At 36.6% G+C, this 19,929-nt stretch overlaps 2 protein-coding genes across 2 annotated transcripts; one reads left to right on the plus strand and one right to left on the minus strand.

The window, feature by feature from the left end:
* Positions 1 to 11: 11 nt before the first annotated feature.
* LOC145604860 (DNA replication licensing factor MCM7-like) lies at positions 12 to 5,998 on the plus strand. Its single transcript, XM_081660839.1, has 15 exons — positions 12 to 116; positions 207 to 274; positions 639 to 698; positions 788 to 1,011; positions 1,706 to 1,883; positions 2,090 to 2,212; positions 2,366 to 2,455; positions 2,723 to 2,865; positions 3,115 to 3,292; positions 3,731 to 3,922; positions 4,181 to 4,353; positions 4,467 to 4,670; positions 4,890 to 5,055; positions 5,186 to 5,407; positions 5,573 to 5,998. The coding sequence occupies exons 1-15, from the start codon at positions 83 to 85 to the stop codon at positions 5,675 to 5,677; spliced, it is 2,160 nt and encodes a 719-aa protein (XP_081516965.1). The 5' UTR covers positions 12 to 82; the 3' UTR covers positions 5,678 to 5,998.
* LOC145604851 (SAC3 family protein B-like) lies at positions 5,973 to 18,946 on the minus strand. The gene is made up of 17 exons (XM_081660828.1): positions 18,248 to 18,946; positions 17,878 to 18,112; positions 17,659 to 17,763; positions 16,845 to 17,060; positions 15,829 to 15,954; positions 15,458 to 15,637; positions 12,922 to 13,146; positions 12,556 to 12,815; positions 11,795 to 11,895; positions 11,486 to 11,701; positions 10,395 to 10,622; positions 10,164 to 10,255; positions 9,992 to 10,085; positions 9,172 to 9,264; positions 8,198 to 9,090; positions 8,009 to 8,123; positions 5,973 to 7,904 (listed from the first exon to the last, which is right to left on the minus strand). The coding sequence occupies exons 2-17, from the start codon at positions 18,036 to 18,038 to the stop codon at positions 6,162 to 6,164; spliced, it is 4,848 nt and encodes a 1,615-aa protein (XP_081516954.1). The 5' UTR covers positions 18,039 to 18,112; positions 18,248 to 18,946; the 3' UTR covers positions 5,973 to 6,161.
* Positions 18,947 to 19,929: the final 983 nt, after the last annotated feature.

Raw genomic sequence — 19,929 nt, forward strand, 5'->3', positions numbered from 1 at the left:
TCTCTCTCCTGGCCGCCATTTCTGCAACTCTCCACTTTCTCTCTCTAGAATCACACTTTCTCTCTCTTCTCCAACTGCAAGAATGAACAACGACGTCGACTATGAACAAGATCGAGGTATTTCTATGTCCTTCTTCTTCTTCGACGATTTTCACTCTTCTCTTTTTTCTCTCTCTTTGTTTTATTGCTTTTGGTTTTGTTTAACAGGTCTTGCTCGAGATTTTCTCGTCAACTTCGCTGATATTCATGGTGAAGCCAAGTATATGAATATTCTTGTAAGTTTTTACTTCTTATCTTCGTTTTCTTCATTTTAGGGTTTATGCTTTACTTCGGAAATTTGCAGTTGTTAGGGTTTATGCTGAGTTCGGAATTGTGCAATTGTTAGGTTTTTTATGTTAATTTGAAGAATACATTGTTCGTTTTGGGTACAGAAATGTGTAATTGTTAGGTTTTTGATATTAATTTGAACAATAACTTGCTTATTTTGAGTTCGGAAATGTGTAATTGTCAGGTTCTATATGTTATTTTAAGAATTATTTGTTTACTAAGTTCGGAAATATGTAATTGTTAGGTTTTTTATGTTGATTGAAAAGAAGATTGATTTTTTAATTTTTTTTATCATGTTGATTTTGATTCCAGCAAGACGTGGCGAATCGGAAGAGTCGAGCAATACAAATAGATCTGGAAGATTTATATAATGTAAGTTGTATTTTTTCAAATTTTGATGCAATTAGTGTTTCATATTGATGTTTTTAGGTTCTAAGTATATTCAATTTTGATGTGTGTAGTACAAGGACTCGGATGATGAGTTTGTGAGGAAAGTAACTGAGAATACAAAGAGGTATATTGGAATCTTTGCGGAGGCTATTGATGAGCTTATGCCGGAGCCCACTGAGCCGTTTGTTGATGATGATCATGACATTCTGATGACTCAGAGGGCCGAAGAAGGGACTGAGAATGCTGATGGATCAGATCTTTTTCAGAAAATGCCGGCTGAAATCAAGCGGTTTTAGTAAGGACACTTTTCATTTATTAAATCGTCTATAACCTAATGTAGTGTTAGTTAATTGAGTGAATGCTTGTGTAGTTGTGTGTGCTACTATGAGTGCGTGTTTGTCCATTGCAGCTTATAGTCAGTAAATTCTGAAATGTAGACAGGAATTGTGTAAGAAAATATTTCTAGATAACATGAAAGAAAATTTAAGGGGGTGAGTGTGAACTGTGAAGTGCTGAAAATTATGTAAAGATTGTGACTTTTGTGTGAAGAGTGCTCTACTTATTGTGGTTGGTTTGGAGAATTAATTTTCATTCCAAACTAAGTGTTTCTAAGATAAGGTGGACAATGGAGTTATTTGGTATTGCATTAGTATTAAGATTTATAATCAATTGTGCATTATCATTTCAAGTCATCAATAATATATTGAATAAGAAAAGCTATATACTCCATTTGATATTATGAATCCACTTGTCTACTTTTTCTTATTTTGTATCGAGGAATAATGTTAAAATGCAAAGTTTATTTTGCTAAACTCAATGACTTGTCCCATTGCATAGGCTTTCAGAAGTAGTCCATATCTTTACCTACATTAAACATGCTTAGTTTACTTTGTGGTTGGCTTTCCTTCTGTAAAGGACGGTGCCTTAAGGTGGCGCTACCTGATAGCATATGCAATTTCCTAACGTTTTTTTTTTTGCTTGATATACAGTGAGGTTTACGTACACGCATCTTCAAAGGATCGGCCTTTTACAATCCGAGAGGTCAAGGCTTCCTACATAGGACAGCTTGTCAGAATATCAGGGATTGTGACTCGCTGTTCGGATGTTAAGCCTTTGATGCAGGTGGCAGTTTATACTTGCGAGGATTGTGGTTTTGAAATCTATCAGGTAACTTTACCGATGATTTTCAAACACATTCTTGTGGACATTTGTACATTAATTCTATGTGGCATTAATTTCAATAGTAGTCTATACACGCTCCATAGTACTATCCATCTTCAGAAAGTTACTGGCTCTAGAGTTTACATCATTTTGAAGACCTTAGCTTCTCATGTGCTGTTTTTATTTGCTTATTTAACTTTTGTTATGAACAGGAAGTAACAGCCAGAATTTTCATGCCCCTATTTGAATGTCCTTCAAATCGTTGCAAAACAAACAACACAAAGGGAAACCTCATTCTTCAGCTGAGAGCATCAAAGTTCCTGAAGTTTCAAGAGGTTACCTGTTAACTTTGTTCATCCTATTATAAGATAGGCAGATGAAATCATATGTTTTACCTTCTTGAAACTTAAGCATTAGTTGCCTTTTTTTGTGTCTATTTCGATGCTTTTTATATGTCTTGACTCACCGAGTTTACTTTTGATACTTAGGCCAAGATTCAAGAGTTAGCTGAACATGTTCCAAAAGGGCACATCCCAAGGTCCATGACAATCCATCTAAGGGGCGAATTGACTAGAAAGGTTGTGGCTTCTTCTTGCATATGCTTTTATGTGAAAAATATTGATATGTCAAAGCCTCCCAGTAGAAGAAATTCATGGTGTACTCTACAGAGTATATATGTCATATCAATAGTAGTGACTAGCTTTTTATGTTTCTCTTGTCAAAAATATGTGATGAATATTTTCGTCTTAGTTTTGAGTGAGGAGGGTGCAGTTGTCCCTCTTTAGATTTATATGAGTGGTAGTTTCCCTGTAGTTTGTATTTACTTTTCCCTGTAATATTTTCAGGTTGCGCCTGGTGATGTTGTTGAATTATCAGGAATATTCCTGCCAATCCCTTATACTGGATTTAGAGCTATGCGAGCTGGCTTAGTGGCAGATACATACTTGGAGGCTATGTCCGTCACTCACTTTAAACGAAAATATGAAGAGTAAGATACTTTACTACCCCATCTGAACTCACTGCCATGGTCTACTTATATTCGTTTCAATCTTTCATCTCAGCTTTCCTTACTGAGTTCTAGCTCAGAAGACTCTGAAGTCATTTTGGACATTTATCCTCTTTGACTCTAAAAAATTATTAGTTATCTTCTTTTTCTTGTTTGTTGCACAAGTGTTTGTAGAGAATAACATTTATACAAGAAACTCCATGAAAAAGGCCTTTAATTTCTTTTTTACAGGTATGAGCTGAGGAATGATGAGGAAGAACATATTGCTCGCTTATCTGAGGATGGGGACATCTATAATAAGTTGTCACGATCATTAGCTCCTGAAATTTATGGGCATGAAGATGTTAAGAAAGCCCTACTTCTGCTCCTTGTTGGTGCCCCTCACAGAAAACTAAAAGATGGAATGCAAGTAAGCAGACATAGAGAAAAAACATCTTAATATTCTCTTTTAATACATTTAAACCCCCCCTCCCCACTTTGCTCAGGCTGCTTATACTTTGAAAAGATCAGTTGATGAGTTAATCATTGGGTGGTTTTGTATTACTATGATAATTGGATACTAAAGATTATTTATTACATTTTGTATTCCTCTCATAAGTGGTGTCTGCTTGAGCTACACTCTTATCCTGTTTCTTTAATACCTTAGCTTTCCTGTTGTCCATTATTTAAGTTTTACAGTTGCCTAAAAAATCGTTGGGTAGTAAGGGCAGGTTTTATGGCTGGGGTGGGAGGTGGAAAGCACTAGGTTTTTCATAATTTTTGAGTTCACACGTATGAGATTCTATTATTCTTTTACATTTCCTGTTATACGACCTTTAACCTGTAAAGATCTCTTTTTGGATTGCAGATAAGGGGAGATGTACATATATGCTTGATGGGTGATCCTGGTGTTGCCAAAAGTCAGCTTCTGAAGCACATAATAAATGTAGCTCCAAGGGGTGTCTATACCACTGGAAGAGGAAGCAGTGGAGTTGGTCTAACTGCTGCTGTGCAGAAAGACCCAGTCACCAATGAAATGGTCCTTGAAGGCGGGGCACTGGTAATAATACTTTCACAAGAATCAATATACCCATTTGTTTAATAAACTGACATGTCTTAGATTTGTTATAAAAGTGCAACTCTAGATAATATGACAAGTTTGGCACCTTTCTCTGATGAAGAATTGAAGAGAGTGGTTTTTAATGCCTTGAGCTGTTTATTATTGTGTTGGAGCAGTTCATTGAAGATATTGTTATTGTTAGGTGATGTAGAATTCATAGGGTTTCTTTAAACTATGCTGATTGCTGGCTTCTACCAGGTGCTAGCGGATATGGGTATATGTGCTATTGATGAGTTTGACAAGATGGAAGAATCTGATCGCACAGCAATACATGAAGTAATGGAACAGCAGACAGTAAGCATCGCCAAGGCTGGGATCACAACTTCACTAAATGCAAGGACTGCAGTTCTTGCAGCTGCAAATCCTGCTTGGTAAAATTTCAAATTAGATTGTGCAACTCACTTTCATTGCCTTGTGTCTTAAAAAGAATTCATTAAGGCATCGTCAAAGCACCTCAGTTAAAGCTGTTTCTGAAATGTTTCAGGGGACGGTATGATCTTCGGAGAACACCAGCTGAAAATATTAATCTTCCTCCAGCTCTTTTATCAAGATTTGACCTTTTATGGTTAATCTTAGACAAAGCAGACATGGATACTGATCTTGAATTGGCAAGGCATGTTGTCTATGTTCACCAAAATAAGGAATCTCCTGCTCTTGGGTTCACTCCTCTGGAACCATCGGTTCTTAGGTAGGACCTACTTCTATTCTCTTCCTTGTCAAGCTATTATACATTATATTTTTTTTCCGCACAGTGGATGTGGTTGGGCTCCAGTTTTCTAAATGCACATCCCCCTTAAATTTTTGTTCTGTAATATGTCTTGAAACTCAGTCTTGTTGAATGTTTGAGTCATATTACTGTATATGGTTAGAGTGGTTCAAGTTTTCACACTTTAATCTTGATTCTCAGGGCATACATTGCATCTGCACGAAAAGTGTCTCCTAGTGTACCTAGGGAGCTTGAGGAGTATATTGCCAGTGCATACTCCAGCATACGACAGGAAGAAGCCCGGTCAGACACTCCCCATTCATATACAACTATCAGAACTTTACTCAGCATTCTACGGTTATCTGCTGTAAGTCAACAAATTTATTATTGTCTGAACTTAGGAAGGTGTTAGGCACACCAGTAAGCAATTAGTTGGAAAGAAGCTAAATACAGAAGATTTTTAATTCTTCTTATTGTGATTGCTATAACGTGTGTAGGCACTTGCTAGACTCCGTTTTTCAAGTATTGTGGAACAAAGTGATGTCGATGAGGCACTAAGGCTGATGCAAATGTCAAAATTCTCCCTGTACTCAGACGATCGCCATAAATCTGGCCTTGATGCCATATCTGACATTTATTCAATCTTAAGAGATGAAGCTGCAAGGACTAACAGATTGGATATCAGCTACGCACATGCTCTTAACTGGATTTCCCGAAAGGTAATTAACTGACGACATTAACCATAATTTGATGTTATCCAAATTTGAGAATGATCATCAATCAACTTTATCTGAATGGCGCCTTCTATTATCTCATTCTGGATTTTTTTGTTCATTTTAAATTACATGTACTTGACAAATCTTTTGGTATCTTTTCTGTCACAGGGATATAGTGAAGCCCAGTTAAAAGAATGTTTAGAAGAGTACGCGGCCCTGAATGTGTGGCAGATCCATCCCAACACCTTCGATATTCGATTCATTGATGCCTAAATGTTGCTGGATGTATTTATTATCAGTTTATCACTCATGCAGAGACAAGCTTTGGGTGCCCTTCATGATGAGTTGTAATTTTATTAGTATGATAGATTTGTAATTTTGAGGTAGATTTTTCTTGTTTATGGCGAGTTGGCAATTTAATATAATTAGCTGCAAAAGTTTGGGGGTTCAATTAATTCTATTTCTATGAAACAGACTAGCAGAAAGAAGAAAAAATTTGGACCAACAGTTCTGGAAAAGTACTGTAAAAGTGAACTGATGAATTAATCATAATTCTAATACAACAGAATATCAAAAATTGACTTTCTATTATGATATTGAAATTATCTTATCAATTCATCAATCTTTGTACAAAGGCTGCTTCACACTTGAAAAACCCGGTGAAGCTGCAAAAGCTCTAATTTATAACCCTCTGAAATAGCTCTAATGATACATTATGTTACAGGATGTCTGAACATGTTACATGAAATAGACGGAATCAGAAGTAAATTGATAACTTCTTCTCAATATCATCCTGCAAAACATTACACTGATCTAGCAATTGGCTCAGCCTATCAGCTCTCTTTTCATCTTCAAGAACCAAGGGTGTATTATTTTTTCTCGGATAGATATCAGAGTATTGAACAGTGTGAATATCTGAGCAGTGGTTTCTCTCTTCCACCAGATCAGGCATAGTAATCCCAAAAGTATTCTCACTAGAAGCTATTGCTGCCACTTTTTGAAGAGCCTTGGGGGAAGATCTTATTCTTTTGGAAACAATTGGGCTGCAACTGACCTCGACCATCTCATCCAACGAGGGATGAGTAATGTAGTGAGATTTAGGAACTTCAAGTTCCAACTTGTCAAAAAACAGAGGACTACCGGCTGATAAAGATTCTTCGAGAATGTAAGCTTTACATGAGAAACTTGCTGAACTGTTTATATACCAGTTAAATACTCGTCGGAAAATGAGCACCCAGTTTGGGACCACCTTGTATTCTGTGTCATGAAGCTCAAGTCTAGTGTATTTTTGAACCATCAAAAGAGCTTCTTTAGTTGCCATCATTAAATTCAACATATTAACTGATTGAGTGAAGTATCTGATCAAACAGTCTTGAAGAAAATGATTTTGATCTTCAATATCCTTTTCACTACTGCAGCCTCTGCTCAGCCAAGATACGTCATCAGGAAAAGGTGGCAGCATGCAATTTCTTAATGCAGATATTAACGGCTCTACTTCTTCAGGTGAGCTCCATCCCAAAGTTGGCAAGAACTGCTTCATGGCTTTAAACTCAGCAGTAGCATCATCCAACAATGACAATTCAGGGCAAGGCCACCCAGTTGGATTCATGTTAGCAGCAGTAGTAATATTATTAATCGATTGATCCAAAGCTTGATTAAAGGCTGAGATACACTGGTATGGACCTACTTTATCACCCATAAGGTCGAGCGCATCCAAGCATGAGTTCAGATGAAAGGAAACCAACTCACGTATTGTTACACAAAAAAGACCAAGTTGTGAGTGTGATTCAGAGGCTAACCACATCAGCCCCTCCTTTAACTTTTGATCGCTAAAAAAACCATGAAACTGCCCCTGACCCTCCTCAATTAGGCGAAATACCATAAAATTGCTGATCCGTGACTTATCAAGGTCTTCAAGCCCAAGATTATCAACTATACTGCAGGAAACTTCTGCAAAGTTAGCTTCGCCAGAACCACTTGTAATCAAAAGAGGAATGCAAGCACCAGCAGGTAGTAATGTCACGAGATTGTTAAGCTGAGCCTTTTGAATGTCCCATGGGAGAGTCTCTGATATGGGAAACAGTATAGCATTAACTCCAACTAGATTTTTCTCGAAAGCACCAGTCTGTGTTTCCTTGACGACAGATAAGCAGCACCTTAAGTCACCAGACTCATCAGAATCCCACTTCCTCCAAACTGACAACCCTGGAGCTGAAATGACCAAATTCTCCACTGATTCCTCTTTTCTGGCAGGAATCAGCTTGTAACGCAACCATTCATCTAGTGACAAATGTGATACAGGACTCCTTGCTTCCATTCCATGTTGCAACCAAGAGAACGAGATTACCTTCCAACATATGCAATTCACATTTTCATTTTTTTCCGCCAGCTTACTCGCCACAAGGTCAGAGACATTCCATCTCACCAAAGACAGCTGGCTTTTTTCGTATCTTTCATTCATAGCTTGATCAATGTTTAACTTCTGGCAAGGTGTAGGCTTCTACACAAAAAAGGGACATTAATAATACAGCAACAAAAAAAAAAAAAAAAAAAAAAAAAAAAAAAAAAAAAAACTGGAAAAGAAGATGAAAAGTTGAAACTAACATCTTGGTTTTGCCGAATTGGTGGCCCGAGAGAGAGTGAACTTAAAGCAACATTTGCAGCTAATCTGTTCTGTTCACGGATAAATTTCTTCCTAACAGAGCGCCTTCTCCATAGTCTGCACAGAGAAATGGAATGTAAACTGATGCCACAGATATGCATAATTAGACTTTTAGTGTACAAAAGAAAAACCTTAGCAACAGCCTAAGCTTAGCCTCAGCAACTTCTTCGTCGTAGTTTTCAACAATATCAACATCAACTTTCTGCTGCACATCATACAATTCTTCGCTTGGCATTTCTTTCATGGACACATTATCTTGTATTGAGCTCACAACACTAGAATCGGTTTCAGAAACAGGTGTTGGCACTTTTACAACATAAGCAGGCACCACTTCTGGTCGTACTGATTTGGGTTCAGATTGAACCACAATCTCCAGAGAACTTTTGACAGGTTCTATGAAGTTATCCTGCCTTGTCCATACAAAATTGGATGAGTTGGCAACTGGAACAAATGGTTGTACAGGGAAACTCTTTTGAGGTTCCTTAAAGCTCAATTGACCAGCATCGGCAATAAAAGAGCCATGTCTTGGGGATACTGGAGAAGGCTGATTCAGCATGCTATTTGCAAAAGTGTCAATGTTTTCTTTCGGAGATTTTGCAGAAACCATGTGACGGGGATCCGTGAAAGATTGAATATCACGTGATATCATGTTTGTTGATATTTCAAGACTTGGTTGGTCTTGTATGTTACGTATTGGTGATGAGACAGCTTCAATGTCCATCAGTCCATCATCAGAAACAAGAGGAATCCTTGTTTGTAAAGGTTTCACTGCTGCATGGTTATTCTTTCTCTGCTTGTCTGACTGAAGCTCCTTTCTAGGCTCAGATGGCAACAGTGTTACTTGATGTGAAGATAATACATCCTTAACAATGGTATCAGATTTCTTTCTGTGAACAAGTGTTGAACACCGAGTGGGATAATCTTTATCATCATTCAGAAATGGACCTTCCTTCACCATATACGGCTCTTCAAATTCCTTAATTAAGAATCCGTTATACTCCAAGAGGCTCTCAATGTCCTCACCCTGATAAATGCACTAATTAACGTTTCAAAAACAAAAAAAAAACACTTCTTCCCTAAAGGCGGGGAAGGGACAAGGAATTACCTCCATGCCAAGCCACTTGGCAACTTGTGCCACAGGGATACCTTGATTATTCTGCAGACCAGAGTGTAGAGAAGCAAGTGCCTGTGTCCTCAACTGTTCAAGAAGACACAACTGGTCAGAACACAGTACAAATACAAAGTTTTCATAGTTATGCTCTGATTGAAAACTAAATTTGCATTCATCTGCTAATAATACAAATACAGAAATATACAATGAAAGAAAATTTTCACATAAATTTTACATACTAGTCATTATTGTATCTAATACAATAAGTCTCTAGTCAAAAGTTTGAATACACCTTGCTAATACTTTGCCATTCCTTCACTGATAGTAACATGATACAAAATTGTATCCACAGATGAAGGAAGCCTGTACCATTAGTTAACTTATTGTTTTGAATCCTCATAAAATCAAATTTGTGCCACCTCAGCCCCCTTCCATGAAAAAGTTATAGTTTGCAACTTCCCAGATTAAGCCTACATCCTTAAGAATTCTTCATTGCACCAGAATAAAAAGCTATCACTCTCTTTGAGCTAAATACACTTAAGTTCCCCTTCAAAAAAAAAATACACTTAAGTTAGGTTGCCTTAAATCGTAGCTTGATCGAGTTCATCATAATCTGTGTCCTCCATATACAACAGAGTGCTTACACAAAAGGAGAAGAAGAGAAAGATTCATGCCCTCTTTGGCTATGGCCCAAGCTGGTTTATAATAAATAAAGTTTTGACAAGCGATCATGCATTAGTGTCAAGATCAGACAAGAACCATGACAAGTAGGCATACTTGAAAAAACTTGATACAAGCAGCATCAAAAACATACCTTTGAGAAGTGAGCATGCATTAGACATGCTTGAAGATAGCTTGCTTTCCTTGCATGCCGGAAGAAAGCTACAAAATTGGCAGTTCTACAGGATCTGAAATACACAGATCATGCTAGTCATTATATTACTCTAAAAATGAACCAACAAACAAACTTTTCACCAGGAAACAACCTCGCAACATCACGTGCAAATAGAACATCTAGTGTTTGCCTTATCTCAACCGTCATATTAGCAAGATCAAGTGAGAGCTCTGAAGGTTCTACCTACATCAGTTCATCCAGTTAAAGATATAATAATGTAAAGGTAATATTAAAGGAAATGTCAAAAAAAAAAAAAGTTTTTTTTTTTAATATTTTTTTCTGGGGGAGAGAGGGGGATGATTTCAAGCATGGCATGGCTTACTTTGTAACCGGGATGTTTGTCCAGTTTAAGGAGAGCATAATAACCACGAAATTCCTTTTCAGTAGGAATAAAGATTCCTCTCTTCCTGTGATCATCATACATCTGAAATAATTCTACAGATGTTTTGTTCATCTGTTCAATATTGAGGTGAGCGTCAAATCCTTCAGAAAAGCCTTCTCCTTTTGAGAATTCGCACAATTCATGCATAGCTAGTATATGAAGCCGGATCTGAAAATTTAGAAATCAAAATTAGACCTTGAAGGTTATCATCTCACTTAAGTTCTCCTACCAATGAAAGAAAGGCCAGCAACAGGTCAGCGCACTGAAGTCAGCATAAAAACACATTGAAGCAAAAGAAGAACACACAGAAAAACAAATTATGTAGTTTCTAGAAAATGAAAAAGATGCAGCGAGATACCAATATGTGGATCAAAGCCGGACCAAAAAAAATACAATTACAGTACCCAAGAATGCAGCAATTACTCTACTGTCACAATAGCATGCCCTTAGAATAGAATAGCACTGAATTGGAAAAGTAGGAAATCTATGCAGAAACACAATGATCCCTATATATATCTCAGTTTCTTTTTACTTGCAACAATTCTCATTTTGCGTTTGACAATGTATTATTTAAGTCAATAATATCTTTAATTATCAATAAGTAAGAAATACAAAAATTTGATGTTTTAAAAGATTAAAAGAATCAATTGAGACAAAACTAACAAGATCCCAAATGACTATTTTTCCTAGATTAAAAATCATCAAAGCAAAGTATTTGAGTAGTATAACAGCAATTAAAAGTGAGTCACTGACTAGAGTCTTCCTAACTCCATCAGGAACTCAGTCTAAACATAATGAATTTCTTTCATTCTAAGTTCACATAAAACCCAAGCATTCCCAGATGTTTTTTCTTTTGACTACAGACCCAATGGATCAGACTCCAGTCCAAAAACACACAGCTCATAAATACACCAACATTAATAGCAAGCACATAGCTCATAAACAGACTGACATCAATGGCACACAATAATCTCCACCCATATAGCATGCTTGAAATCAATTTTGGTGCTAAGACAGGATATGAAACAAACCATTTGCTCCAGCATAGTTATGGCCCTTTCATTAAAGATATGTTGCATTCTCAAGTCCATTCGTATTGCTCTCATCCTATCCCACATGAAATTGTACAAGCGAAGGAATCTATCATCATAAGGTTGATCTAGCAACCCTAGAAGATAATCCATTGTCTTCTCCAATATTGGCAAGGGGCGAATCAACTCTGCTTCCCTTTCAGCAGTTCTATTATACTGCAATACAAAAAAGGAAAACAGACCCATGAAACATTAGCAACTCCTATATCACTTTGTATCCTATTAGTTGGGAGGCATAGATGACATTACCTTCTTAACAGCGAGTGTCTCAGTAGTTTGATTTCTATCCCCATCCAATCTCTCATAGTGATCAAGATCTCCTTTCCGTTCTCGTTCACCCCTCTCTGATTCTGTATATCACAAAAGATTAAAATATATATATATATATATATACTCAATAGAAAAACTTTTTAAGTTACAATTTGAATGCTGATGCTGGTCAATTGAATGAATCCCAATCAAGTAAACTCTTGTTTCCTGGCAGATAGGCCAAACTGCTACAGCATAACAGCTTGACTTCTACATGGCCTAACTTAGGTAAGAGCAGGTCACACTGCATGCCTATGCAGCAAAAGTGGTTGCTGTCTCGAATCAAGATACTTACGAATGGGTACTTGGACAGTTTAAACCCTTCAGAGGTCCAGAACAAACTAGACTCATGGTTTGAGTTCCTTAGAGATGAGCGATGATACTCCTGGTAAATTGCAAAATTTCTCACTTGTATCAATCCCTTGACCGTTGATCACCCAATAAAAACAGATGGATATGGATCCACAATCCACCAGCTTTGCTACAAATAATCAAACTAATTTCACTCAAAAGTTAAACTGCAGAGTTTGAGGTTTTGGCAATCAAAATTGACAGCATCAGTTCTGTAATCCAAACACAGGATGTGGAGAGGAAGAAAATTTTAATTTCAGCAGTCTTTCCTCAAACAAATTCAAGCCAAGTGTAGAAAGCTGGTTAATGTTGAGAAGTTTATCTATTGATTTAGTCATTAAGACATATACCTGGACACATATCAGTACACAACCCCACAATAGCACTGCTTGATAGCAAGTCTTCATTATCAATATCCTGGTTTTCCAATGATCCTGAAGGTAAGTCTCCCAAAGATTTTTGTTTTTCCACAACAGAACGATCAGTTATTGAAGGAACTTTTCCCTTAGTGAAATTTTGACCACGTTGAATTGTGTCACCCCGTTCACTTTCAACTATGTCATGCTCAGTCTTAAAGCGAGCCAATCGCTTTGCCTTGGCTTGTTCTTCTCTGAATCAAAATAACAAAGATTACACTCTAGAAGAGTAATACATATTCAAAGAAATATAGAAGCAATCACTGCTGAAAATATGGAAACGGTACATAACAGTTGTACCTATCAGTATCATCTTCAGTAGGATTGGAGTTCATTTGAATAATTTGACCAGCAGAAGAGCTAGGTGATCTAGTTCGCTTAGAAACAGAGTGGCTCGCAGGCTTGGTCATATAAGTATCGCCATTCATTCTATCAACAGATGGCGATAGTTGATGATTATATTGTGAATCAGGTAGTTGACCACTACTCATTCCAATCCTTGACTTAGGAGGAGACAAAGAGGGCCTGAAAAAGATATTAGCACTATTAGAAGTTAGATCAACACTAACAAAAGCACATAAAGGAAGAGGTGACATACTACAGATGATCTGAATCAAGTCGTATGTACTTGTCTCACATTCCTAAAAGGCTAATACTACATGTTAGCCAAAGATCATACTACCTCCGTCCTTGAGAGTTCTTATGCTCCCCTTTTAAGTCCGTTCCTGAAAGTTCTTTACACTTTTGCTTTTTTCTATTTTTGGCAAACACCTTTCCACAGTCTCATACTATTTCTAACTTTTTGTTACACCACTACCTTTTTACACAATCTCTTACCTTTTCCACTTTTTACTTACAACCACCCACCTTTTTCACTCTCTCTCACTATCCACCTTCTAACACCCACTCACTACATCAACACACTCTCACCAATTGCATTAATTTGTGTGCAAACAATAACCGTAAAGAGCTTTTGGTAACTGAGGTAGTAAATTACATAATCGGACTTCGATAAACAAAACAAGCTTAAAATGGGAAAAGCAAAAGAAGAGAAAGAAGGAAAATTAACTATAAATTATTAAATTATACTTTATAAGTCAGTAGAAGTTTATAAACACACCATTTCTGAGACAGTTGTGTCCCCAGAAATCAGTCCCTGCAGACTTGAAGATGAAGCAACTTAACATTGAGAAACATGAATATGGAATCCTGACCTAGGAGAACATGACAGCCTTATTGGACATGCCAGCTGAAGAAATATATTTTAAGACATTATTCCAATATTAACTTCAGGGATAAGGAAAATTTAATAATCTCATCATCATACAGAAATTAGAGCTTTAAAAACTGCATTGTCTTATGAATGTCCAAAAATTATTTCAGGGCAAAAGTAAAATTAAAAAAACTTCAGTAATCTTATTCAGCTTGTCCTGTACAGAAATTGTGAATCAAAACCCTACAAGTGTCTAGTTATATGCATAGCTAAATCCAAAAACAATACTGCAAGTTTGTTGTGTACCAAAAACGCCACCAAAAGTCACAACATTTATTCGGTATAAAGGGCTCCTTAATAAATACACTAAAACCTAACAATGTTTGATTAATCCTTGACAAGTTATTAACTAATCAGGCAGACAGGATTTAAAAAAAAATAATAAATAAAAAAATAAAAAATAAATCACTGTTACTACAACTTAACATTTCCGTCTTTTGCTTAATGGCATTTCAAGGAAACCCCCTATCTAGCCTGCTTTTGTGCTAAGAACTATGTTTAGCGAGCTAATGTGAGCAGATATGAATGACATGTCAAACCACAGCCCAAGAATTCATCCTCACCAACCCCCCAACAATAATAGCCCCTTCCCATGTTGCAAAAAGAAATGCTGGCCCCTAGGCAAGATAAATAAGCCCCTCCCCATTTTGTAACACCCAAAGCCATTTCCAGAAAAAGTAAACAATAGTTCATTATAAAATGAACAGCAAACGGAGATCATGTTAGATGATATTTTCAAGACGGTAAATAAGTTGGAGGTCAATAATTGAGATTCTTTGACTTAAGGAACATCATCAAAATAGTCCTCACTAAACGTAATTTCTCAGCAATTATAAGAAAGACCATCACGATACCATCCAATTACTCATGACTCTCAACAAATTGGACGGCTCAGCCAAAAACAGGAATCCAAGCAAACAAGGAATGCTTTTAGTTAGAAATGCAACCCCTGAGGTTGACTACACAGATAAACAAAGCTTTCAAGAAATATAAGGCTTTCAAGGTAAGCACAGTTAATATTATGTTCCAAGAGTTGACACTACTAATTAATCCGTGAACTTTGACACAATTGTAGTTCAAAGTTTCAAACAGAAAGAAAGTGAGAGAAAGAAAAAAGGAAAAAAAAAAAAAAAGGGGGTGGGGGGGGGGGGGGGGGGGGGGAGAATCATCAAAAGGGGCACAGTCCAGGAAAATCCAGATAATCTTACAGAAGGTTTCCTCTCAAGAAAAGTTTATCATCTATAACATTATAATGCATGCAGCCAGAATTACCTTCAGAATCTACAGAATTAAGTACTTGGTTGGACTCAGAATATATGACGTATCCAAGCCTGGCATGAATATATGTTGTGATTTGAGCCCAAAACTGACAAACCCATCACAGCAGTTCTGTATCTTTTTTTTTTTTTCCTTTTTTTTTTTGGTGTGGGTGGGTGGGGGGGGGGGGGGGGGGGGGGGGGAACGGACAATGAGGACATCATTACACATGTAATAGATCACATAGTTTGTTCAATCTCAGACCAAAATGAAAAGAAAGTGGACAATGAAAATAGTTTACTCCACCTTCTAGAAACATCTCGGTGAACATAAGAATTCCTCTGAAAATCATCCTCAGGAGACAGTTCTTTTGAACTCCAAGTATTAACATTTTTTGTAGGGGAAATGCTTCTTTCATTTTGTGAGCTAGTGGTGCGGCCACCAGGTCTTCCAGGGACACCCCAAGTTTGAGAAGATGTAACAGGTCTATCAAAAAGATAAAAACCATCCGTGTGAATCATAATTTAGTAATAATAACCAAGAAATTAATGTTCAACTGGCAAGGCCCAGAAAATATATAGCAGCTACCTAGATTGTAATAAGTTCACAAAAAAGAAAAAAAAAAGTACTTCATATTATACCCTTCTTTGATATCAAGCAATGGAGCATTGACTGACCTTTGAGAATTACTCCAAGAAGGTTGGGGATGGATTATTGAAGGACTTGCAGCAATAGTTGAAGAAGGTGACTGCCTTCTCTGTGTAGTTACACGGTCATGATAATCAGAGGAAACATCTGCATTGCTAAATCATGTGGAACAATTGAAATTAGGAAATACATTCAAGATGAAATCTACCATAAAACAGATTTTAAACAAGAGGATAATTTAGAGAGTTCAAAAGGTCCCTTAACAATTTTTCAAAACAGGTAATAGCTCAAAGTTCAACATTCTAACGTTGGAAAACAATAAGAAAAATTGTTGAGCGTACAGAAAACAGAAACAAATACTTATGACTTGAAAGTTGTAATCTCTACCTACTTCTCAGTAAATCAACTAAAACCCAAGTGAAATCTGAAGACATACTGAGGTCTATAACTGTAGGCAAGACGGATCAAAGACAAAATTCGATAGTCCAGCATGACAAGTCCATGAACCTAAAAGGTTACTTAACTTGCCTTTATTGTAAAGAACATCGCCAACAATGTAATAACTTTAAAACGAAAAACATAAAAAAAAAAATAGTCCAAGTACCGGTGGCTTAATTTGAAGGATTTTGATAAGATTATAGAGTGACATATGCATAAACTCCTCCTCAAATTCAACTAGGGGATGCACAATATATAGAGAGAATGCTAGACATGGTTTCTGCACTTTTGACATCTACTCGTCATATGAGAAGAAATTTCACACACACACACACAGGAGAGGGTATTTTGACTTGTAAAAGATAACCATTGCACCTTCTCATCCGATACACGAGTAACTGTAAATTGTACCTGCATCTTCATATAGCACCCACAAACGCAATCGATCTAGCAATTACAAGTCGCCCAGCAGGGTGGATAAGACGTTTACTTGCTAAGTGCACCTCATATTATCATGAAATTACACAAAATTAACCTTTAAATATATTGCACTCATTACAGAGGGGAGGAAAAAAACCTGATGAAGGAAGGAACAAGTCAAGCTTACCGTTCCATGATATTGCTAGCAGGATCTTGCAGAAAATCATCATCATATCGAATAGGAGGTGATCTGGACCTTTCCGGATTTTGAAAGTGTGGAAACTTAGAAGACGTGGTTGTTCCAAGATCTTGCGGAGTAGATGGAAAAGGTCTCTTATTACTTTGGTTACCAAAATCTCCAGCTAATGGGATTTGCTTATCACCCCTATGCAACAAAGGAGCTCTAAACAAAGGAAAAGGAAAACACAACGTCTCCTAATTAACGGTATTTCAAATTGATAGTAAAAATAAAAAGTAAGGAAGTACTAAATTAAGGAAATAAAACCTAGTCATGAAGACTCTCCAAAAAAACAGTATGCACATTGCAGTCACTTGAAATAATGAAACTCAAATATAGAGTTGATAATATTACTATCAATCAGCGTAATGCTTTCATCCATAGCTAACTTACTTCGAAAATCAACGGGATATAATAATCACCTAGTCATGAAGACTCTCCAAAAAGACAGTATGCACATTGCACAATCACTTGAAATTATGAAACTCAAATATAGAGTTGATAATGTTACTACCAGTCAGCATAATGCTTTCATCCATAGCTAACTTACTTCGAAAATCAACGGGATATGATAATTCAGTATCACCAATTCGCTATTCCCCGCCCCTACTATTTTAGGCTAGTGTAACAAAACTATGAAGTGAACTGTGTTCCCATACCATGATTGATCAAGTCCTAAAAGCTAACAATGCTTTGAATACAAGTGATGTAATCTAGAATCACTATATAAAATAAAATGAAAACAACATGATTATGATCTTACCTAGCTGGTGCAGCATATGGTTGAGACGGACTTGTTACTAGACGAGCATTATGGCCATTATCGATAAGAGAAGGCGGTCGTGTTCTAGTATGAGCATCAAACGTCCTACAATCAAATTAAAAAAAAAATAATAAAAAAATTTACAAAGGCAGTATGAGAAACAACAATTAACTTAAACAGTTCAAATTCCTCAACAATGACTAGATATGAGAGATATACCGGGGGCTCGGGAATCGTGGACCGGGACCGGCAGAGAAACCGGTGTCCGGAAAGGGAGGAGGAGACGGAGTCGGCGACGGAGGACGAGAGAAGGACCCGAAAGAGGTTGGCCCACTTGGTGGAGCAATCGGCCCTGAATTCTTCCCGAATCCAAACGACATTGCTCAATCAATCTCCACCCCTTTCTCTCTCCTCTCAAACAACCAAACTAATCACTAATTTCAGTAATAGTGACCTAAAATTCAAATTTTTCTTCAATTTCAATGGCAACCAGATCATTTATATAACTAGAACTTCAAAAAAACAATGATAATGTAAATCAAAACTTGAAATTTCCCAAATTTATAACATAAATTAGCAAGGAAATAACCTAGTGGAATTGTTATTGAGCTTACAACAGACGATGATGAGATTTACTGTAGTGTTATTGCGATCGAATTCTCGAAATTGTACGAAATAGGGAGGAATTTGAAAGCTGAATAATTAGGGATTAATGGCGGGAGAATAAATTTGTGGAAAAATTAGGGTTTAAAAGTCGGTCGATTGAAGTAAAATTGATTGAACAAAGGATTTTAAATAAAAAGGGGCGGTTTAGAGAAGACGCTAATTACAGTCACAGAAGAGAGGATTTGAGTTTGAAGTTCCTTTCTGAAATTGTGATATTCTCATAAAGTAATAATCTAGTAATACGGGCCAAGTCGGTCCACCCACGACCCATGGTTAGTTTACCATCTATCGATGCTCGGGTAATATAATTTGATTAAACTTTGACCCTGAAATGTAAACACTAAAACTATATCTATGTCATAATCTTGTGTCAAAAAAATAAAATAAAAAAATAAAAAAATGTCATAATCTAGTATTACGGGCCAACTCGACCCACTCACGAGACCACGACGCATGATTAAGTTTACCCTGTACGAGTGTTTGCTTATCTGATAAAAAAGTCTTTAGTCATTTACCTCATCGTTTTATTAGATAACTAGTGTGTGGCTCGGGCGATGCCCCAAGTTGCTAGTTTGTAATTAACATTCGATTAATTTTTGCTTAATATATTGAAAATCATCTTCAAAATTTAATATTTGGAAAAAAGATTTGTCTTAGAAGAACCATATTTAATATTTGTAACAAAATTTAATACAAGTTGTTAAATTATCTGTGATATGTAACGAATAGTACAATTAAGGACTAATCATCTTATCCAAGTTAATTATAATTTTGTTGGATAGGTTTACACAATACATGTATAGCTAAGGCGGTAAGACTTGCATAGTAATACTTGTTGGTCTCAAGTTCAAGTATTAATATATTGGTCTCAAGTTCAAGTTTTGCTATAGACATTTTTTAGATGTCAAATCTAATTTGTGGAGGTGACGTGGCATATATTGATGACTTGGCACGTTTATAGAGCTTAAAAGGGTGACACGTGACACATATTCTCTTTTAGGAACGCTTTTTAATATAGAAGTATAGATACAAATGTATCAATATGTAGAAAGAATCAATGAATAACATAATTCTAAAACGGACACCAAGAATGATACGTGTCAATTCTTGGTGTACAAATTTTTGTATGTGGCTGGCCACACGGTGTGGCCAGCCACAATTTTTTCTTTTTTTTTTAAAAAAAAAAAAATACCACAACTCTTCTCCCTCTTTTTTTTCGTAGCTTCTTCTCCAAGCCAACTCACATATCACCAACAACCATATCTCTACTCTACCCATTTTCTCTCTCCTCTTTTCTTAGCTTCTTCTTCAAGCCAAACAACATATCACCAACAACCATATCTCTACTCTATCCATTTTTTCTCTCCTCTCTGCTAAATTGCTACAATTAAAGCCCGAAATTGTAGAAATTTGGTGTCAAATTGTTGTGAAAAATTTTGACTAATTATCCTTAAGATCATGAACAACATTTGAAGTAGTGAAATCGATGAGAACCAAAGTAATTTGAGCTCCTTTTCTTCGTGAAATCTCATATCGAACATTCTACGTCAAAAATTGTAGGGTGTTACTAGTTTGGTCAGGGGTTACTTGTAGGTGTTACGTTAC

The sequence above is a fragment of the Chenopodium album genome, chromosome 2 (assembly GCF_948465745.1).
Source record: "Chenopodium album chromosome 2, dcCheAlbu1.1, whole genome shotgun sequence".
Taxonomy (NCBI): Eukaryota; Viridiplantae; Streptophyta; class Magnoliopsida; order Caryophyllales; family Amaranthaceae; genus Chenopodium; species Chenopodium album.